General features: G+C 40.5%; 2 protein-coding genes across 2 annotated transcripts; both read left to right on the plus strand.

The window, feature by feature from the left end:
* The first annotated feature begins 209 nt into the window (after nucleotides 1-209).
* On the plus strand, nucleotides 210-7496 carry LOC146636625 (uncharacterized). The gene is made up of 11 exons (XM_085350944.1): nucleotides 210-835; nucleotides 1033-1064; nucleotides 1166-1294; nucleotides 1412-1448; nucleotides 1554-1637; nucleotides 1748-1909; nucleotides 3114-3158; nucleotides 3872-3950; nucleotides 4043-4157; nucleotides 4316-4415; nucleotides 6575-7496. Exons 1-11 carry the CDS (start codon nucleotides 504-506, stop codon nucleotides 7494-7496), a joined length of 2037 nt encoding a protein of 678 aa, XP_085207070.1. The 5' UTR covers nucleotides 210-503.
* Nucleotides 7497-12803: 5307 nt separating this feature from the next.
* LOC146636626 (ciliary neurotrophic factor-like) lies at nucleotides 12804-17533 on the plus strand. Its single transcript, XM_085350945.1, has 3 exons — nucleotides 12804-12911; nucleotides 13380-13691; nucleotides 17393-17533. The coding sequence occupies exons 1-3, from the start codon at nucleotides 12804-12806 to the stop codon at nucleotides 17531-17533; spliced, it is 561 nt and encodes a 186-aa protein (XP_085207071.1).
* The last annotated feature ends 3354 nt before the right edge of the window (nucleotides 17534-20887 follow it).

The following is a 20887-nucleotide window of genomic DNA, read 5'->3' on the forward strand; positions in this document are numbered from 1 at the left end:
TAATAAAAGATAATGAGTTATAAAATATTCATAAAATACAATATATGGTTAACTGATGTATTTTGTGTTGTTGTTGTTGTTACACAACCCAAACTGTATGTTACATTCCAAAACTACCTTTCCCATACACGTCCGCCCTCATCAGTATGGAAGCCGGTCAGTCCAAAACTGACGTTGTCATACTGGCTCGTCTGCCGCTGTTACTCTTAAAGGAGACGTACCTCATTCGAGGGTACTCCCGGTCAAACAAATATGAGGTATGCTATAGCTTTAAGAACTAAATAATACTGGATATTTCTAAAATAATATGCGTCATTAAACTTATATATTTTAAATAATCTATTTTGCTATTTATGCAGTGGCACAAAAATTGATCGTTGGCCAGGCTAACGAAACTTGGGCTGGCTCTGGCCTTGTATGGTGGGCCTTCATTGTGAACGCTCATAAGTAACTAGACTTAAGTAATCACTAAAGTCGGTAAAGGCTATAACTGTAAGAGCGAAATGGAGTCTGGGAAAGGCGAGGTTTCAGGCACTGGTCCTGGAACTCGGACCGCAGAGTCGACAGCGGCCTCAAAACCATCCGCGGACTCGAGTGAGCCCTCCTGCGGTAGAGCCAGAAGCAAAAGGCGGACAAAAACATCCTTGTTCTTCCCGGACTCCGGTGAGACTCGTTCCGTCACCTCAGGCTCTGTGCGTGTGTTACGATCAAGGGAAGCTGGAGCTGGTACGACCTGCGAGTCCAGAAATATCACATGCAAGAAAAAAGCGACCAGTTCAGGGGACGCACGCAGTCGACCTGCAGGATCACGCACCAGAAACACACCTGTCATACAGTAAGTGCGTGCGCTGCTACTTTGATGGACGAAACTATTTGAAGAAGCTAGACACATCCTTGACAACAAGTTTGTTTACACCTCAGAAGTGTTATTTCAGTGGGACTTCTTAAAACTGTGTATTTACTGCATACAAAAAATAAATAAAATAAAACTAAACCTTTAAATGTGTTGATTCTTAACTTTCTTTCTTGCAGAAGTGCAATAAAGAAACCAACAGCCAGTCGGGGTAATGCACATATGTGAATCCCGTTCATCTGCAAGCAGTCATTTTACCTTTTACCACTTAACAAGTGTGTTATTAACCCATGTTCACATTTATTTCCCCAGCATCCACAAAAACAATTGGACCAAAGCTTCCCAAAACTAGAAAAGGTGGGGGGAAACCTTCAACCAGAGCCTCACACACATCAGCAGCAACATGCAAGCTCGAAGCTGAGTCAGGGGCGTTTTCATGTGGTAAGAGAAGACCCCTTGCATCCTTTTTGTTGTGCACTTGTTGAACTGTGTGAATATCTTGAAATGAAAGTGCAAGCAACTCAAAATAAACTGACAGACGTGTGTGGTTTTTTTCAGTGAGGGACACTGGTTCTGTGAAAGAAAGCAATGGCAGGTGAGTGATAACTTATCAAAAGCACATCAGAGGGAACGAGGGAGGATGTTACCAGCGGTACTGTGAAATTCAACATGTCCAGTGTCGTGTTAATGTCCCTATTAGCGTTGCAGATCCAGATGTGGCTCTCAAGGAGGACCTTGCATTAAGAGATGATCCAAATGACCTTGTCAAAACTGAGACAAAGACGTACGTCGATTATGCTACCTGATCACCGATCGTGCAATTTACTTCACATCAGATTAAGCACATTAGTGGTAAAATTTGCTCTTTTTTCTTTATTTTTCCCCTCTGCTTAGGAATAAATCAAAGCGCCACACAACATCACAACACAATGAATTCAAGAAAGAAGAGTCAGAGAAGGAGGAAGAAGATTGTGGCATTAAAAAGGAAGAAACCACCAGGAATGTAGCTCAGGGTCAAGATGGAGTCACTGGCACTGATCCTGAGCCAGTCAGGAAGTAAGTAGGAGATGATAGTAAACCAAAAGATAATAGAGGGGGGGTTTTGCCCATGTGAGAATTTTTGGCACCTTGTTTTGGTCCCAAAAAAAAAAAAAGAAAGTAAAGGAAAAATTACAAGAATTTATCAGCTGTGGTTCACTTACTAAGATATAGCATTTTTTACTTATCAAAAGGCCAATAAAGACAAATAAAGCACCCTGATTTCTGTCACATCAGTTAGCCGAGATATGAGTGTGAACACGCTTTTTAGTTCGTTTGCTTTATTTTTGCTTTTGTTTGTTTTTTAAATCAAACACCCAAGCACATGCCTTTTTGTGTGAGACTGTGTGATCTGAAATGAAGACTCTTTAGCTTTTAAGAAAGTTTGAGTTAAAGAAAGTCCCAGCAGTAGAACTACACACTGAGTAGGGGTCTGGGGGTCATCCGACATTACGAATTTGAGTGTCGGACAGTTTGGTTTAGATTTTTAGATTGTACAGCTTTTATAGAATTATTCTCAGTTTTGCTTATTTAATAGCTTATAGGGTAATGAGCTGTAGCCAATTTTGCTTCAGTTGTTTGGGGCAGTAACCCGTTTTAAGTGTGTTTCACATTTGGCTTAATATTCTGGATTGGATTTTAAACCAATCTGAGTTTCAAGGGTCGGATGGATTTCAATCTAAACATTCAAATCATATCACACACACAGGTTGTTTTATTTTGTTGTTGTTGTTGTTTTTTGTTTAGAAATGTGCATTGTTATTGAGGCTGACTAAAAGAGGGATTCGTTGAGATTAATTGACAATATAGCATATAGATTGTGTATTTTATTGTTGATTTAGTGACTGTGTGTATTGTATATTTTGAATTTATTATACACTTTGGTCAGCTGAGTTTGTTTTAATTGTGTTATCGAAATAAACTGACTTGACTAATATAACTAACTCATAACTGATGTAGATGTTAAGGGGTTGAAGAAAGCTCACTGACGTAGTTTCAGTGACCATGCCAGTGGAAAGCATTCTTTCCACAGCGAGTCACGTTGTAGGTTTTGGTTTCGTCTCTCTAGTTCTCATGTTCGTGAAAGTTAAACAACTCAAGAGTGGGATTGTTAACAGTAAAACGCATTACTGATTTTTATCATAGAAATCTGAATTCATTTAAAGCCAAATCTGAAATCTGTTTTGAATCTAAATCTCTCTTCTTCCTTTTTTCACTGTAGGCGAGGTAAACGAGATGATAGATCCCCTCGGCAGCCAAAACGAAGGTAAAGTGTTCGTTATAACTCCCTAGTGCTTTTTTTTTGTTGATGTTGTTATTTGTATTTAAAAGAGCGTCCTTTTTAATTACTCTAGTCATTACAGTTCATAACATACCACCACACACATACATACCTAGGGGGGCAGGTGCATTACCCATAGGCTGGTGAGTGGGCCTGCTGCAGTGGCCCCATTCAAACTCTTGGGGGCACTGCAGATGGTGCGGTTGAGCCACTATGTCTGCTTGTGGGTCCTGGGGTGCATTGTTGTGGCTTCCCTCCCCCATTATCAAGTACATTTATGACAAAGACACAGGCATTCCTACACACTCTCGCTCTGTCTCTCACACACACACTGTAAGAGGATTGTTGATTTATATATCTGTGTATGTTCTAATTTGTGTGTTACAGGTGCTGTGTGTTTGTTTTTTTCTTCATCATACCCCCCTCCCCCTTCTTTGTAAAAAAATAATTTTTCCTTCCTGTCCTGCCTCATACATCATCATACTATACAACATATAAAGTAATAACTGAAGTAACACAAATATAAAATGAATAAGTAAACAGACAAAAGTTTCACATGAACAAGTAGAGCAAAAGCAAAATATGTTTGGCACCACAGTGCATTTAGATCAGAATTCTGATTGCAAAAGCCGCCAGACAGGACGGGATTTTCTTTAAAGCCTTGTTGATTATACATTTCTTTTTTCCCATCTTCACAGGAAAAAGCCACCGGTGCAGTATGTCCGCTGTGAAATAGAGGGCTGCGGTACTGTTTTGGCCCACCCACGCTATCTACAGGTCTGCTGTCACCAGGGGAACTGAAATGGATCGATTACTCTGTGATGTTTGCCTTTTAACCAGTTTCATTTCTCCTCATCTCTCGATTTCAGCATCATATAAAGTACCAGCACTTGTTAAAAAAGAAGTACGTGTGTGATCACCCCTCATGTGGGCGCTTGTTTCGCCTGCAGAAGCAGCTGCTGCGCCACGCTAAACATCACACAGGTGATACAAAGATGTTTATACTCAATGCTGGTAACAATTTTCATTAGACTAGGAAAAAGATGTACCCACAAAGCAAAAAGATGTTTCATTTAAAACTCAATTACATTCTTTTTTTTTCCATACTTAGTGTTCTTGTCTTCTTCACATGTTTCTCTCAGATCAGAGGGACTACATCTGTGAGTATTGTGCTCGGGCCTTCAAGAGCTCCCATAATCTGGCTGTGCACAGGATGATCCACACAGGAGAGAAGCCAATACAGTGAGTTTATACATCTGATAATGTAACACAAGTAAACAAGGAAGAAATGAAATGAAAAACAAACAGTCACGTCTGAGTGTCTGACATAAGTTCCAGTAACAAAAGAAGGAAGCACGTCTTTTTCAAGAAAAATCTTGTATAACCCCACTGTGGGATCACATGTCTTAAAATTAGCTACAAGAATTTTTGGCAGACAAATGACATCAAGTGACATCAAAGTCATCTATGTCATAGCACTCGCTAGTATAAACACGTCACACAAGTGTTTGTATTACACATGCAGAATATACTGCTGACTCGTTTCAGTTGAATGAAAACGTTTCAACTCCTCTTTACAAACAATGTATCAGCGGATGGGAGAGGTTGGATTATTATTGTTTCTTATTAGATAATGATTTAATCATTAGTGCGATAGCTTTTTTTCAGCTGATCATCTTAGTGATACAGTATTCATTTATTTAAACGTCACTCAAAAGGATTTTAATTTCTCCCTAAGGCTCCCTGAAACCCTTTTTCTTTTCTCAGCAGGGAACAGAGTGCAAAGTTTACTGGTACAGTGTGGTAAATAAAATTCTAGGAAAATTATACTTTATTTAGTTTTTTATTTTGTAACGTTACACATTAGAGCCCAACTGATGTAGACGTTTTAAGAAGGGTATCAATGTTTGGTGATTTAAAACCACATTGTACTGGCTGATATTTTTTCAGACACAAGATATAAACAGATTTTTGTAACATTTGTTATTGTCAGTTATTTGAGAGTCCTTAGTAAGATATAAGGGAAGGTGTAGAGTGGCCTCAGGTGGTGAAACTATGGTAAATGGCCTGTATTTATATAGCGCTTTACTAGTCCCTAAGGACCCCAAAGCGCTTTACATATCCAGTCATCCACCCATTCACACACTGGTGATGGCAAGCTACATTGTAGCCACAGCCGCCCTGGGGCACACTGACAGAGGCGAGGCTGCCGGACACTGGCGCCACCGGGCCCTCTGACCACCACCAGTAGGCAATGGGTGAAGTGTCTCGCCCAAGGACACAACGACGGAGACTGTCCAAGCCGGGGCTCGAACCGGCAACCTTCCGATTACAAGGCGAACTCCCAACTCTTGAGCCACGATCGCCCCGGCTTGGTGAAACTATGCAACATCACTCACAGCATGGTTGAAGGTGTTTTTTCTTGTCTAATCTCTACTTCTTTAATTGTCTTTTATCGGTTGCTATAAACATGAGTATCGGTATGTTGGTCAATTTCACACATGATTTTTACCTTAAAGGTCATAGGTCAGGTTTGTATAAATTAGGGTTTATCTCGCATATTAAAAATGTTATGCATCCATCAAGGAGATTTTGGCCTCCCACCCAAAAACAAACAAACAAAAAATCAAATACAAATATAGGAATATATTAGAACAATTTTTAATTTTTCAAGTATGGTTCAATTGCTTAAACTTAAAATACATTTTGTTTAATCATATGGCCAAATGAACAAAAGAAATGTGTAGACCTGTGTTACTAAAGTTGCTTAACTCTGTCTTGGTTTTTTGCTGAGTCATTCCCAAAAGGAAGCACTCTTTATAAGGCAGTGTCAATGACAGTAACAATCAAACATTATGATTGTGACATTTCTTGTTTTTACATATTTTGCTGATACAAAATGTTGATCTTAAATGCTGATTTTTTTTAAATTTTAATAAAATCCATGCCTTTAAAAAAATGAACTGCTCTTCCTGTTCCACACAATAGTCCACATCCCAGCAAATAAATGACCTGTTTAACTTAATTCTCCAAAAAGAAATCTTTTCAGAAATTCAGAAGTACAACAAACTTTTCTTCTCGCTCATTCTCTGCAAGAGAAATCGAGGTCTTGCACACATTTCCATAAAGGTTCTCCAACCCTGTTCCAACAATACTTGTTTATACTTAAATTTGACATCTTTCCAGTGGAAGGTCTGAAATATTTTTCCTATTCACTCTGCAACATTTGGTCAGTGAGGGAATGTACTGGAATTTATTCTACTCTAATTTTAATTAAAATACATAAAACTTCTCTCACTGATTCAGGAAAAAAATCAACTAAAACTAAAGTGTCTTAAGTGAGGCTTGATCTCAGTGTGCGTTCAGACCTTAAGCTGTTTTTTGTCTCCATCTTGTGGCAGGTGTGAAATCTGCGGCTTCACCTGCCGTCAGAAGGCCTCCTTGAACTGGCACATGAAGAAGCATGACGCAGAAGCCTCCTACCAGTTCTCTTGCTCCATTTGTGGAAAAAAGTTTGAGAAAAAGGACTCTGTTGTTGCCCATAAAGCCAAGACCCACCCTGAGGTGCTCATAGCAGAAGCTTTAGCAGCCAACGGAGGAGAAGTAATAAGCACACCCACCCCAGTCCTCGAGACTCTTCCAGCAGTCATCCAGCCTGAGCAGCCTTCTGTCAGCCAGCAGAGTTGCTCAGTAATAAGCACTACCACCCCGGTCCTCGAGACAACTCCACTACTCACTAAGCCTGTGCAGCCGTCTGTTAGCCAGCAGAGCCACAAGGACCAAAAGAGTCAGGAGAGCCAGGAAGCGGCAAGCGGTGGGCTCACTCCACTGCAGCAGGTGGTGCTCCCAGTTGCTCCACAGTCTGAACAGGATGTATCTCAAGGACAGTTTCTCCAACTGCCCCACATGGTGCAAGTTTCACATCAGCAGCAGGGCCCAACCTTGATGCACTTCTCCAGCACCAGCTACCCTCAGCTCATCCAGCTCTCCACTCTTCCAGTTAGTGCAGTCACATCCGTGGCTTGTGTGGAACCCCAGAGCACACTCCTCACCCTGAGCTCCGTCACCACCCTGGCCTCCACAGCATCTGTGGCTCCCCAGCAGGCCGTGCACTGGGGGAGGGAGGGGGACGCGGATGCGCAAATTTGCGGAGAGGGTGATCTGTGGGAAAGGGTGGTGGTGGCAGGGGGCGGACAGGATGTAGGGGAAATGATGTGGGGGGGTAACGCGGAGAGGAGGAAGGAAAATGAAGGCACTGTTTGGGAGAGGGAGGGAGAGCGGATGTCACAGTGTGCAGATGTAGGTGGAGACAGTTTGATCTAGATGTAAAGAGGGCGAAATGAACTGAAGGGCGACTTTATGTTTATGAAGGAAACGCACATTTTATTCCAATAAAACACTGAAACACTTGAAATGCATACATGATGGATATTTAAAATAATAGAAGCTGTCTTTGTGATCTATATACAGTCACTTTCAGTACAGAGCTACTTTGTATCAGGGAGTTGTTGTTTTTTTAAATTAATACAATGGATTACATACTTTTTGACCACCTAATATTTTATAAATTTTGGAGTTTGTCATGTAATTTCGAGATCAAATGATTGTTGGTTATGCACAAGAAGATCACAGCTTATTTGTATTTCCCTGTAGTATTCCTGTTGTGTTGATGTGTGTCCTTTTGAATGGTGAACTAATGAGAATTACAAGGTGCAATTAATCCTCAAACTATAAAAAACAACCATACCTGATTTCAGTTTGGTTGCTTGTCCTTTTAAGGGCAAAACCTTACAAATCACTGTGAGGCTGAGCTTGGATCGCTCCTTGAAAGGCCCATTGTGACCATTTGTATTTGGAGAGTCTCAGGCATGGGGTTTGGACATTCATGGAGTTGTGCACCATAAATTCTTCCTACATGGGAAAAAAAGAAATCATCTGGAGGCATCTGAGGGAAAATATTCAGCTTAAACGACCTGAATAATACAGTCGTCACTCACCACCTTCATCTTTTTCTCATTTTAACACTATCTCGATACATAAATGCACAAGTTCAAGTGGTCTGAACAGGACTTCCAGGGACTGATGTCAAAGTGACAGGACCCCAGGAAGAGACCCGGCACTTCATAAGGATCTGATGAGGCTGATGTCAAAGCCAGCACATTTCGATTCCACCTTGTACTGATGTAACTGAGTTCAAATCTGTTAACATATGTCTCACTCCAGTCCTCGTGAGTTGAAATAGTAGGACAGTGGGTTATAAACACAAGGCCAGAATCGGCCTGGGAAAGACTCCGGTGTAGCTTTGGAAAATGTGAAGGAGTGCTTAGATTTGTAACTATTAACTCTTTCATCAGGTAAACAGCTGTTCCTATTAACAAAAATATCCCTCATTGCCATTCATTCTACACCAAAGTAATTAAGTAATAGAATTTTTTTTTACATTTCACAGTAAAAAAGTAAAAAGACTGGTGGAGTTTCCCTGATCTTGTTATTTGAGATCAAAGTGAACTGTATGTGGTCCACAATGTAAGCTGATGCTGTAGTGTATAAATGTTTCTGTTCTAGTGGCCCAGCCACTGTGACAGAGAGTTAGCGTGAACAACTCTGAAAACCACCTACGTTTGTTCTTCTCTTGCTCCTCTTCCTTCTCATATGTTGCAGTTTGTAAAGAAAAGATTTAAGTTGCTTTCTGTGCTTCATTATATTTCAGTAAACCAGGAGCATCACACTTGGGAAATAAACTGTTTTTCCAAATCTTCACGTTCTTCACAGGCAGCAGTATCATGTTAGGAAAATATGTTCCCTCTGAAATTAATTTGATAATTTTTGTGTGGTTTTATCAGACCACTGTAATATGATACAAATTATATAAACCTCTGTATGTTGCTAATATTAAACATACAAGATAAGTTCAGAATGTGTTCAGAATAATTATTAAAAATAAATCTGTTCTCAACTCTTTATGTGTCACATGTCATTGATGTGATATACTTCACATTTCTTTCTTCTCCTTAGCCTCTCTTGTCTGGCAGTCTTTGCAGAAGTGTGATCTTAATGCACTGTTTTGTGATATTTACATGACAAAATTGTAATATAAATATGGCACTTTAAAGCACTAATTCAACCTCTGGACAGTTGGGCTCTAATGCGCCTGGTCTTTAAAGGAATAAAATGCAAATGAGAATCAAGTTGTATATAGAAAGATAGTATAAATACAAAACTAGGAAAGATTGCTAAGAGTCTGTGTTGCTAGGTTGCTCAGGGATCGGGCACACTTTTGAAGTGCAGCCACAACTTCCTGATTGGATTGAGAACCAGGCTAGAAAATATATCTTCTCTCCAGTCGTAGTTCTCCTGTGGATATAGAGTATCCTCCAGGATCTGACCAAAGAACCCTCTTCCAATTAACTTCAGAGTCTCCGACATCCCTTTGAATGAATTCCAGGCAAGATTTCATGCAAGCTTTTTTCAGTTTTCTCTTTATCACTCTCCCATCCTGGCAGACAGTTCTAATATGTACACTCTTTCCCATCAGATCCACTGAAGCTCTTTCAGTGTTACAGGTGTATTGGTGGCCTCTCTTATTTAGTTTGTGAGTGATGGCCAGATCTATGCAGCTTTAGACTAAGTGATATACTTCTTCCATTTCTTAAAGATGGATTTAACTGAACTCTGTGGGATGTCCAGTGAACTGGAAATCTTTTTGCAGCCATCTCTTGACTTCTGTGAGTTGCTTGGAGTCAATTGTAGCAGGAATACTGATGAACCAGAGACAAAATGTTTTCACTACATGTCAAGTCAAAGTAAACTTTATTGTCATCTCTGCTATATACAGTTCAGTATATAGAGAGACGAGATGACGAGGCTCCATTTCCATACATTGCAAAAGAACAACAATAAATATAGCAAGAGTAAGAATAAGAAGAATAAATATATATACACTTTGAGACTGAGGTAAGGGGAGCAAATATACACTTTGGGGTAAAGGGGTTAATAACAGTCTAAAATTTACAATTGAGATTTAAAGTGACTTTGACGTGGTTTAAAATGACCAACATAGCAACTTTACGGTTTACAGTGTGAATACACATCAACTGTAGTCAGGTGGTCACCGTTTCACTAATTGTGACACTTCTGGAATCAATTAGATGTACCTCTGTTGAATTGATTGTTAATTTAAAAGATTCTCAAAGTCAGAATTTCTTCCCCACTTTAAGGCACTCCTTCTTGGTATGGCTTCTTCCTTGCTAGTGCTTCCCCTGGTGGACACATTGTGCAATACATTTTATTTATGTTCATTTTCATTTCTGTTTTAACAAATAATTTTATGCATTGATACCTAGAGACTAGCAGAGTAGAGCATTGGCTTAGCATATTATAGTGAAAACTTGGGGTGTTCTTTTTATGATCATTTCTAACTGCTTAAGTATATTCTTCTGACTCTATTGGAGTAGTTTTTTGCTCAGAGGTATGAGCTGTCACACAGGTCAGAAATCTTTAAATCATCCATCCAGGTGGTCGTAGGAATAGGAATATCTATATTTTAAAGGGTTTTGCTCATTAGCAAATGTATTCAAGCACTTTGCAACTTGTCCTTTTAATGTGTGCCTTTCTCTTGTTTTGTATATATTACTCTTGTTTGTTATTTATTCGTGTTGTCTTACTATTTATATGTCCTGTACAGTTTGTGTGGAGTACCCACAATGTTGTTGTACATGTACAATGACGATAAAGAGCTATTCTATTCTATTCTAGTCTATTCTGCATATTTCTGGCTTTCTTCTGATCTCTGTCAGATTAGTTTTGAATGAATTTTCATTTGAAAAATAAAATGAAATAAAATAAATAATTTACTTACACTGGGTCTTAGGTCAACCTCTCAGTTAACTTAGAGCCTGAAATTAGCGTTCTTTCCTTTTAAGGCCCACTCCCTTTAAGCCAACGTTCTCCTGATAGGCTATCCCTTACAAACAGAAGGTTTCAATACTAGGTGGGTGGGGCCTCTGTGCTCACAGCCAAAGCTGTGTGTCTCAGATATTAGATGTTAGGCATATCCACTCTTTTTGACATCATACTGTGTTTAGTGCAGTCTGTAGCCAGAGATTTTCATACCCTGACTTCATTGTTTAACTCTGGTTGTGTTTAATATGTTCATCAACCACCGTCACAGTGAAAGAAAATGGGAAATAGGTGCAGCGATTTATTGAAATATCCAAATGTGCATGGTAATACAGCATATACAGCTAGGTCAATATATATTTGGACACTGCCTCAAGTTTTGTTTTGTTTTGTTATCTGTTTACTGAAACATATTCCAATTATAATTCTATGATGGACATGGACATATTGTGTAGAATGTCAGCTTTCATTTGAATTGGATGAAGGGTTTAGAAGTTTCAGCTCCTTAACATGTGCCACCCTCTTTCGAAAGGGACCAAAAGTAAGTGGACATTGACTCAAAGGCTATTTAATGGGCAGGTGTGGGCAAATCCTTCATTATGTCATTATCAATTAGGCAGATAAAAGGCCTGGACTTGATCTGAGGTGACTGTGTAGTGTTTGCATTTCGAAGATTGTCCAACATGCAGTCAAAGGAGCTCTCCGTGCAAGTAAAACAAGACATCCTTAAGCTGTGAAAACAGAAAAAGTAAACAAAAACATGTGTTAAAACTGTGTTATCTTTGGCATTTTTTGTCACTTCAAGAAATTAGGGGAAATTTTGCAATTTAAAACTGGTCCTCTGCTAAGTTTTCTGTCACGTGTAGACACAACACTGGTTCATCCCTTTGAGTTAGGTGCGTTTATATGGTTGAATGATTAATAGGTCGGTGTAAATGGTTGAAAAAGCAAAAAACATTCCTCTGAAAATGGTCAGGCACAAGGACACAGCAGCTAATGTCCAAAGAAAAACTTTGACAGACCTACAGAAACCCTAAAAAACTATTATTTAAGACCACTTCAAAAATAAATCACAAGAAGTAAAATATAAAGAAATGAAGGGTAGCGCTAGACTTTTTGCACAAAGCTGTGTGTAGACACAAAATAAGGAGAATAAAATGGGTCCACGTTAAACATTAATTGAGATATACTTTCCCACACATCTCCAGCGCATTGCAAAATTAATTGTTAGCCTTGGCCTTTTAATAAAAACTATAAAAAATTAAACAAGCAATGCATTGAACAAAAATAAACTTGTTCTCTTTTTTTACTTATACAATAAACCTATGTAGTTTTCCATCGTTGTTTACAGCTGCTGGAGAGAAGGGGGGGGAAAGCTATTCCAATAAACAGAGTTTTTATTATGCGTGGAAGGGTGGGTGGGCCGCATGGTGACGTTTTCTGTACACCCCACCACACACACGCGCACAGACACGCACATCGTGGCTGGCGGAACCAATTACATCCCCTCTTGTTGGTGTACATGCCAAATGAGCACCCGCACAATCGGGCTCCACTGGCTGTCCCCCCGCGTGCATCTCCGGCTCGTGTTCGGACCGCAAAAGTATCCAGAAACAGCCACACGGCGTAGTTTCGCTGCCAGAGGGGAGGGGGACTGTTTCTGCTCCTGTCGGTCGGTCTGCGCCCCGCTCGCTGCTAGCCCACCTTTGACATAAACACGGCTGAGAGCAAATGGCAGAGCAGGAGGAGCAGCCGATAGCTGGCCGGTCGCTGACGGGACAAGCGGTGGCTCTTGCCCGGCTACTGCACCATGAGTGTACCAGTCTGCTCCGGCTATACGTGAGTGATCAGAGTAGCCACTCTTTCTGCTTAGCTCATGCGGGTCATTCTGTCTGGGACGCTCCCCTCCCAGTTATTTGGAGCTTTCTTTAAAGCCGTAGTGTTTCAGTATCCAGGCAGCTTGCTACCTGTCGCTTTTGGACTGTGTCTGTCTTTCACAGCAGGATTTAACGCTGACTAGTTTGTTTTTGGAGCAGATACTGGAGGGAGGGGGGTAATTACACTAAAAAATACCCTCCACCCCCACCACTCAATTTCCCAAGGGGAACCTAATGGATAGATTGTATTGGATTTTTTTTTCCCCTGCTGCCATCCATCCTTTTAGAAAAGCTCTTAACCGATCAGTTTAATCAATGGTTATCTCTTGGTCCCTGAAATAGACTTATACTAAAATGAGATTAAAGGGTGCAAGGTAAGTGACCTGTTTGCATCGGAGTGGGACAAATTTATATTTATTTATCTTTTCAGACGGAGAGGGAGACCTTCCTGTCCAGCTACACCCCAGATGGGAAGCGCCTCGTGTCCGCGTCCCCAGAATCTGAGGAGCCCAGCACGGAGGAGCAGGTGCACTTGCTGCACTCTGCTCTGCGACAGTGCCTCGGGCTGCTCCACCGTGTCATCCAGAAGGAAGAGGAGGAGTGGGGCAAGCTGGAGGATGAGTACGAGTCCATGAGGAAGAACGTGCGAGCCCGACTGGAACACTTGCTCTACAGCACCAAAAGTTTGGTGGAGACTGACGGCACCAACCTGGAGGTTACCCCTGATAATCAGTGTAATGAGGTAAATGAGGTGCCGTTTCGGGGGTTTTGTAGTTAGTCATGTCCTTGTGGCCTTTCCTCTATTATGGTGACACTCACAACTGTCCACAGCCCATAACACATTAAAAGTGGCAGTGGGCAATACGGCCTCAAAATATATCACAATATTTCAAGAACGTTTGGGAGATTTCTGACAATCTAGGGGAAAATACCGAAGAACGTTTTATTGATACTTGCAACCTAGCAGCATTTTTCACCCTTTTCCAGTGAGCTGACACACTTCCTTATTGTGAAGTGTGAATCTATGGAAACAGGTGCCAGCAGCAGTTGCATTATAGTGCAATAGCAGTGACGAAGGACAGGAAAATGTGAGCTCAGAAGTAGCTTAGGTAGAGTTTTCCCCGGAAATTTTAACTAATGTATAAAATAACTTCTTCACACTGAGATCCAGTGTGAACCCTCTGCTCCCTCTAACTCTGCAGGAGCAGCACAGTATCATCACATAATAACACTGAAAATATATGCTTTGCCTGTGATGTTGTATCTCAGCTCAAGCTTTTTAACCAGCTGCTTAAATCCCTCCTTCACCGCCGTGTAACCGCATCAGTAATTTCCATCCACTGTCTGCTCTTCCTGACGCATCGAGTGCAGCTAGTGAGCGCTCCAGCGATGCTCGTGGAGTCATCTGATCGCTGTGTGGTGGCGCATCACCAGCTGATCATCTCTCCTCCTTCATTGCTTGGTAGTAATAGTGTGGTTTCTGTCTAATGTAGTGAACCAAGCTTGTCATTTCCACCTTCAGTGGGAGCAGATGTTTTCTGTTTTGTTTGGGCTTGTTGCAGTAGCTCCCTTTTTAGGTACTAAATCATCATCACTGGAGGCTGACGCACAGCTCTCGGCGTCAGACATGCCCAGGTTTGTCTCCTTTATTTATATTTATACTCTAGGGAATGTAAATGGTGTCGGAATAGCAGTAAAGTCAGCAGTGATTTATTTTACATCACGTAAAAATTCATACAGATATCATCGCATGTGATATGGTTCGACACAACCCTGATTAAAAATTAAACTTTGTGGCATCATATAGACTAAAACCGTGCATGCAGCGCAGTATGCTGTAAAGGTTTATTATGATGTGTCTTTATGTCCCTGGCTTTCTCCATGTAACTGATTTCAACCCTTTGACATCAGGTTGACCAAGTAAACCCCCTGAAGTGGATAAAATTCAGTTTCAACACCTACATCTATGAGCTTAAATGCATTTATTTTAAAGTCATCACAAAATCTGACTAAGAACCCGAAAAAAAAAGTTTATTTTAGAGTAGCCAGGCTCTGACTTTACATTCTCATCAGATGGAAAACCTAAAATCTCAGCACGGTTGTGACTAAACCCTGTATTACATGAATTACAGCTTTTGTGTGAATGTGACTAACGCTGTTTACAAACAGTTCAAATCATTAGTTCAGGCCCTGAAATGTTCAAGAAAACCCTGGTTGTATTTGTCCTTTTACATCGACAACAGACTAAACGGATGGATATTTCTCCCACAGGTTGGTGGGGAACAAAATAGAGGGCTGTAGGTCACCCCAATAGAGCACTTCTCTCCCAGACTGCTGGCTTACTTGGTGTTACTAGAGTATTTAAAAGTAGAATGGGAGGCAGAGGCTTCAGCTTTCAGGCTCTTCTTCTGTTGAACCAGCTCCCAGTTTGGATTAGGAAGACAGAAACCCTCTGTACTTTTAAAATTCAAATTCAAATTCAAATTCAAATTTTATTTGTCACGTACACAGTCATACACAGTACGATATGTAGTGAAATGCTTGGACAACTGCTCGTGACCTAAAGAAAACAAAAAAGGAAAAGGCTATGAATAAGATAGGAAATAAATATGAAAAATTAAAAAGGGTAAATTTAACTAGGAAGGAATAAAATATAAATTAAGGTTAAAAATGAAATAACTGTACAACACAAATTAGAATGAAGGGTAAATTTAACTGGGAAGAATAAGATAAAATATATAAATTAAAGTTGAAAATAAAATAACTGTACAACAAAATACACAATATAGAACTATATAAGAATGTATGAAGAAATCTAAATATAAATAAATATATACACAATAACAGCAACTGTACAAGTATTAACCGGAAATGAAGAATATAGTGACCAGTGTTGTGCAAAAACAATGTCCAGAAAGTCCAGTGTGTGTGTAAGAACCATATGTGTGGGTCAGTACTGTGTGGTGGTGTGATTGAGAGACCGTATCGCCTGCGGGAAGAAGCTCCTCCTCAGTCTCTCTGTGTTAGTCTTCAGGGAGCGGAATCGCTTTCCTGACCTCAGCAGAGAGAACAGTCTGTTGTTGGGATGGCTGAGGTCCTTCACCATCTTCCTGGCCTTGGTCCAGCACCGCCTGCTGTAGATTGAGTGCAGGTCAGGGAGCTCGGAGCGGATGGTGCGCTCAGCTGATCGCACAACCCTCTGTAGAGCTCGTCTGTCCTGCATGGTGCTGTTCCCGAACCAGGTTAAGATGTTTCCCGCCAGGATGCTCTCTATGGTGCACGAGTAAAAGTTCCTGAGCACCTTGGAGGGCAGTTGGAAGTCTCTCAAGCGTCTGAGGTGGTAGAGACGCTGTCGGGCCTTTTTCACCACGGTGTTGATGTGACAGGACCATGACAGGTCCTGCGTGATGTGAACTCCGAGGTATTTGAAGCTGTTCACTCTCTCCACTGGGCACTCGTTGATGACGGGGGTCTGGTAGTTCCTCTCCTGCTTAGTGCTGAAGTCCACTATCAGCTCCTTTGTCTTACTGACGTTTAGAAGGAGGTTGTTCCTCTGGCACCAGTTCTCCAGATTCCTAATCTCCTTCAGGTAGGCCGTCTCGTTGTTATCAGAGATCAGGCCCACCACGACGGTGTCGTCAGCAAACTTGATGATGGTGGTGGAGCTGGTAGTGGCCACACAGTCATATGTGTACAAAGAGTACAGCAGGGGGCTCAGAACACACCCCTGGGGGGCTCCAGTGCTGAGAAATTAGGCCTAAAACTTTCCTTTTTGATGAAGGATATAGTTAGGGCTGCATCAGGTGACCCTGAATCCTCCATTGCTGCTGCAAGCTTCCCATAATCCACTGTTTATTCTTTATTCACTTTTTTCCACTCACTGTGGCTCTCTTCCACAGTGTGTCTCTGTCCTTTCTTCCTCCCCTCACATCCAGCAGATCCAGTCCCATGTGGTCCCAGCAGATAGCCGCTCCTCCCTGAGACTGGTTCTGCTAGAGGTTACTTCCTGTTAAAAGGGAGTTTTTCCTTCCCTTGGTTGCCAACTGCATGCTCATAGGGGATCGTCTGATTATTGAAGTCTTCACCTTACAATATAAACCACCTTAAAGTGACTCCTGTTGTGATTTGGCACTATATAAAACTGAATTGAAGCACCAAATATTTAATGTGAAGTCATCTGGTTGTTGATAACTTCAGATGTATGCTAATGGTACTTTGTAGCCATTGGATGTGTGATTTAAGTGCTTGTGTGTGTGAAATTGTCATTGTCAAATATAAAGGGCGGCATTAATTTTAATTAGTTATTTAGTAAACAATCCAAATGAGTTTCACCAAGTGTGGACATGTTCATTAGGCCAAAACAGTTTCTTAGCAGATTTTGAATGCAAGGGCTCACTCCTAATGAGAGACATCTATTGCTCTGTCTTGCTCTCTTCTGTGTAGGAAACCGACGGCTCTGGGGGAGTTTTCGGGTTCAAACTCTGGACCTACCAAGTGCTGCTGGAGCTGATCCACTGGTCTGATCATGCTGCGAAAACTCTCCATGTGTTGCACACGGAGAGAGAAGGAGCAGAGGAGGCCTAAATTCCCTAGTTAGAGTCGATCGGCATCTACGAACGAGCTTATTCAGCAGCCAGCTTTCCCCTTGATGTATTCCAAATTCAAAATTGTAAGGTGATGTGGAATATACTCTGTGAACACTCAAATAAAATCCCAGCTAAGCTCCTTTAGCCAAGTAAACAGCTTTTCTTAGGCATTACTATTTCCACAGCAAGCGCTAAAGAGCCCTCTGGTTTCCCACAGTTGTCGGTTCTTTGGACAAAAAAAAAGAGTGTGCAGACTTTACACTTGTGTAACCATCAGTTTGCTTTGTGCAGTGGCATTTAAGAGCGTTTGAAAGTGACTTTTTTGTGTATGCTGTGTATACCGTAATTTATTTTATTTAAGTAGATTTACTTTTGATGACTAACTACCTGCTGTTCTTAACACTCCAAAATCTGACTGCTAGACTAACACCATAAAAACACGACTGTTAAACTGTGACTGACATGCAGCTAAATATGTAGCCATTTACTAATTTAAACAGCTTTTTTTCATGTACCACGTTACTAACACATCTAACGATTCCAAATTAGATTTCATGTTGTCGTGTATAGGCTGGCCGATCGGATGTTTATGGGGCTGGCACAGTCTCTGATGATCAAGTGTCATGTTTTGCTGCTTTGGTCGCCAGGTTCTCTCCTGTTGTTATACTTGAATTTGCTGCTACACTGTTCACAAGTTGGAACTATTAGACCAGTGGTTCTCAAACTTTATTTTTTTTCTCTCCTGCCCTCGGATGGATATTTTACAGTAGAGCCGTACTGTCTGTTACCAAAACTATCAAACATTCTGAAACGCAGCGATTTCACTGTAGTCTAAAATGCCTGACACAGTATACGCTCACGCAGTGAATGAGCTGTGACTTGCACACTTGCCGGTATGGTGAATATCCGATGACCATGCTTTTCTTTTATGTCTGTGATGAATAACTGGATGTTTATTGAAGATTAAAAGCTCATCTTAATCTTTGTTTTTTGTTGGTATTGGTTCTACTTTGTCTTCTGGGTCGTGTCCTATGAACTCTGATGTCAAGCGTGTCGCTGTGGCATTGGATACAAGTTAATTCAAGCCACACTGTAAAAGATCAAATATCTATAATAAACATGGCTAGGGCATCAAGTCTGAGGCATGCAGACAGTATGATGAACTGCACTTAGGATTAGGTTTTTAGACAATTGCACATTTCGGTCTAATTTTTTTTCTTTGCAAACCACTACGGAGGGTTTTAATGCAGTTTTCAGCTTTAACTTCAGGGCTTTAATGAAAATACTGCTTGACCTTTTTAGAAATTACGATCGTTTTTATACACAACCCCCATTTTTAGGAACTGAAAATCCCTGGACAACTGGCTTGTCTGTTTATTTAAAATCCACTTTGGTGGCATACAGAAGCATAATGACAGAAATTGTGTCAATGTTACTACTGACCTAACAGCAGGTCATACCCAGCAAACATGCCCCCTTCCTGACGCAGCCCTCAAGGGATAGTTATCTCCTAGCTGTTTTGGTGCCAAGAAAATAAACCATTAGTATAGATGAGGGGTGGACACTTAATTTTCCAAAGACCTCCTGTGAGAAACTGGGACTGTTGTGAAAGGCTGCACCAGTAAGATTAACTCCATTCTGCTCAATTTCATCTTTTTATAAGCTTGGTGCGGACCTCCACTGCAGTCACAGTTTTTCAAATAGCCTCTTAGGAAAATGAATTGTCCACCTCTGATAATAAAAATATGATTTAGACTTGTCACATAATATGTAATAATTGGTAAATCATTTCAATTTTGTGTTTACTTTTTCTTTGCTTTTTAAACCAGTCGCACTTTGTTTTAGGTTCTTGTTAAGATCGCTTGAGCAGTACAATTGCTGATCATGGATGACCCTGAGGACATGTAACGTCTAGTGAAGTAAGAGAGAGGAAGGTTCGGTAGTGGTGTAAGTCGGGGGAATGATTGAAGAAAAAGCATAAGAGTTCAAAGACCTCTCCCATGTGATATATAAGCCACAACCATCTCACAACCTACATGCTACAATGTAACAAGCTCGTCGACAAGTGTGTCCTCTCTCTGAATAAAATCAATGTCTGAAAGTCGTGATGCACACAGCATAGCACCCATGAAGCTATTACATACAAACGTTGCATACTTAAGCGTCAGTATATAACAGAGAGGTAATGCTGCTGCAGCTGAGATTAGGTCAAAGGTCATTTTACTGTACATCTGTTGATATATTAAGCAGTTATCATAAAATGTACAATGTTACTCTTTCCCATCATTGTTTAATATATTTTATGATACTTTAGTCCTTTCTCTTTAAAAAAAAAGTGTGAAAAAGTCAACACTGTATTCGAAACTGTTTCCTGCTTTGTAACCAACAAATCACTCAACATAGAAAGAAACTGTGTGTTTACTTTCACTGAGGCCAAGTAATCTTACATTAAAGATGAATTTCACTACAGGACATCAACACCTGTAGGGATGGTGCTTAGGGAACGCTGAGAAACTTTGTTACATGACATAAAAGAATACAAACACAAAAATGCATGCATTTTCAAAAAGATTTGAATTCTCGGATATTGTAGCACAAAAATAAATAGAAACTGAGGGAAAAAGGTCAATGCAGAATAAAAGGATTTCCATGATCAGTTTGCCACAGCAGCATTTTGTGTCTTTTTTGGGGTCAGGTCACAGATTCTCAAGATTATCAGACACAATTTTATCCCGAGCTAAAGCAGCGTGAAGAAATATTCCACAACAAGTAAACTGATCCATGCCACCCACCATTTTTATCCTGAAGCCATAACTGGTTTCCATGAGAAACAAAAAAAAAAAAAAAAAGCAGGAAGAAAATGACTTTGCGTTTTCACTTAGGGAATTGCATGTAATGATTTTTCACATTTGCGAAGCTACATTTCTTGAAACCTTCCACCTTTTTATCTCAAAAGTGCAAAAGCCAGTTGTTAAAAATACATTCACAAAATCTCCGACTCTTGACAACACCAAACATCAAAACAGTTTTATCAATGCTCACAGCCAATGTTTTCAGATCACACACACAGCGCACCGATGGTAAAAAAAAAAAAAAAAAGAACCACACAACTGTGTAAAAAACAAAACAAGAGAAAAACATGCAGTTAAATCATATATTATCATTATATGATGTGAATATGTATACAGCAACATTCAGGATTGCTACAAAATGATAAATGATACGTGACCTCTTTGTCCTGCTTCATTCATCCATATATGCAAACCAAAGATAAAATTGTTAATAAAGCCTTATGTAACGTGTACTTTATGTCTCGTGTTTTCTGAAATTTTCTGAAATCGTTCGTTTTTGA

This window comes from Diplotaxodon limnothrissa, linkage group LG3 (assembly GCF_057381915.1).
Source record: "Diplotaxodon limnothrissa isolate DT_005_m linkage group LG3, D_limnothrissa_male_GT1.1, whole genome shotgun sequence".
NCBI classification, from domain to species: Eukaryota; Metazoa; Chordata; class Actinopteri; order Cichliformes; family Cichlidae; genus Diplotaxodon; species Diplotaxodon limnothrissa.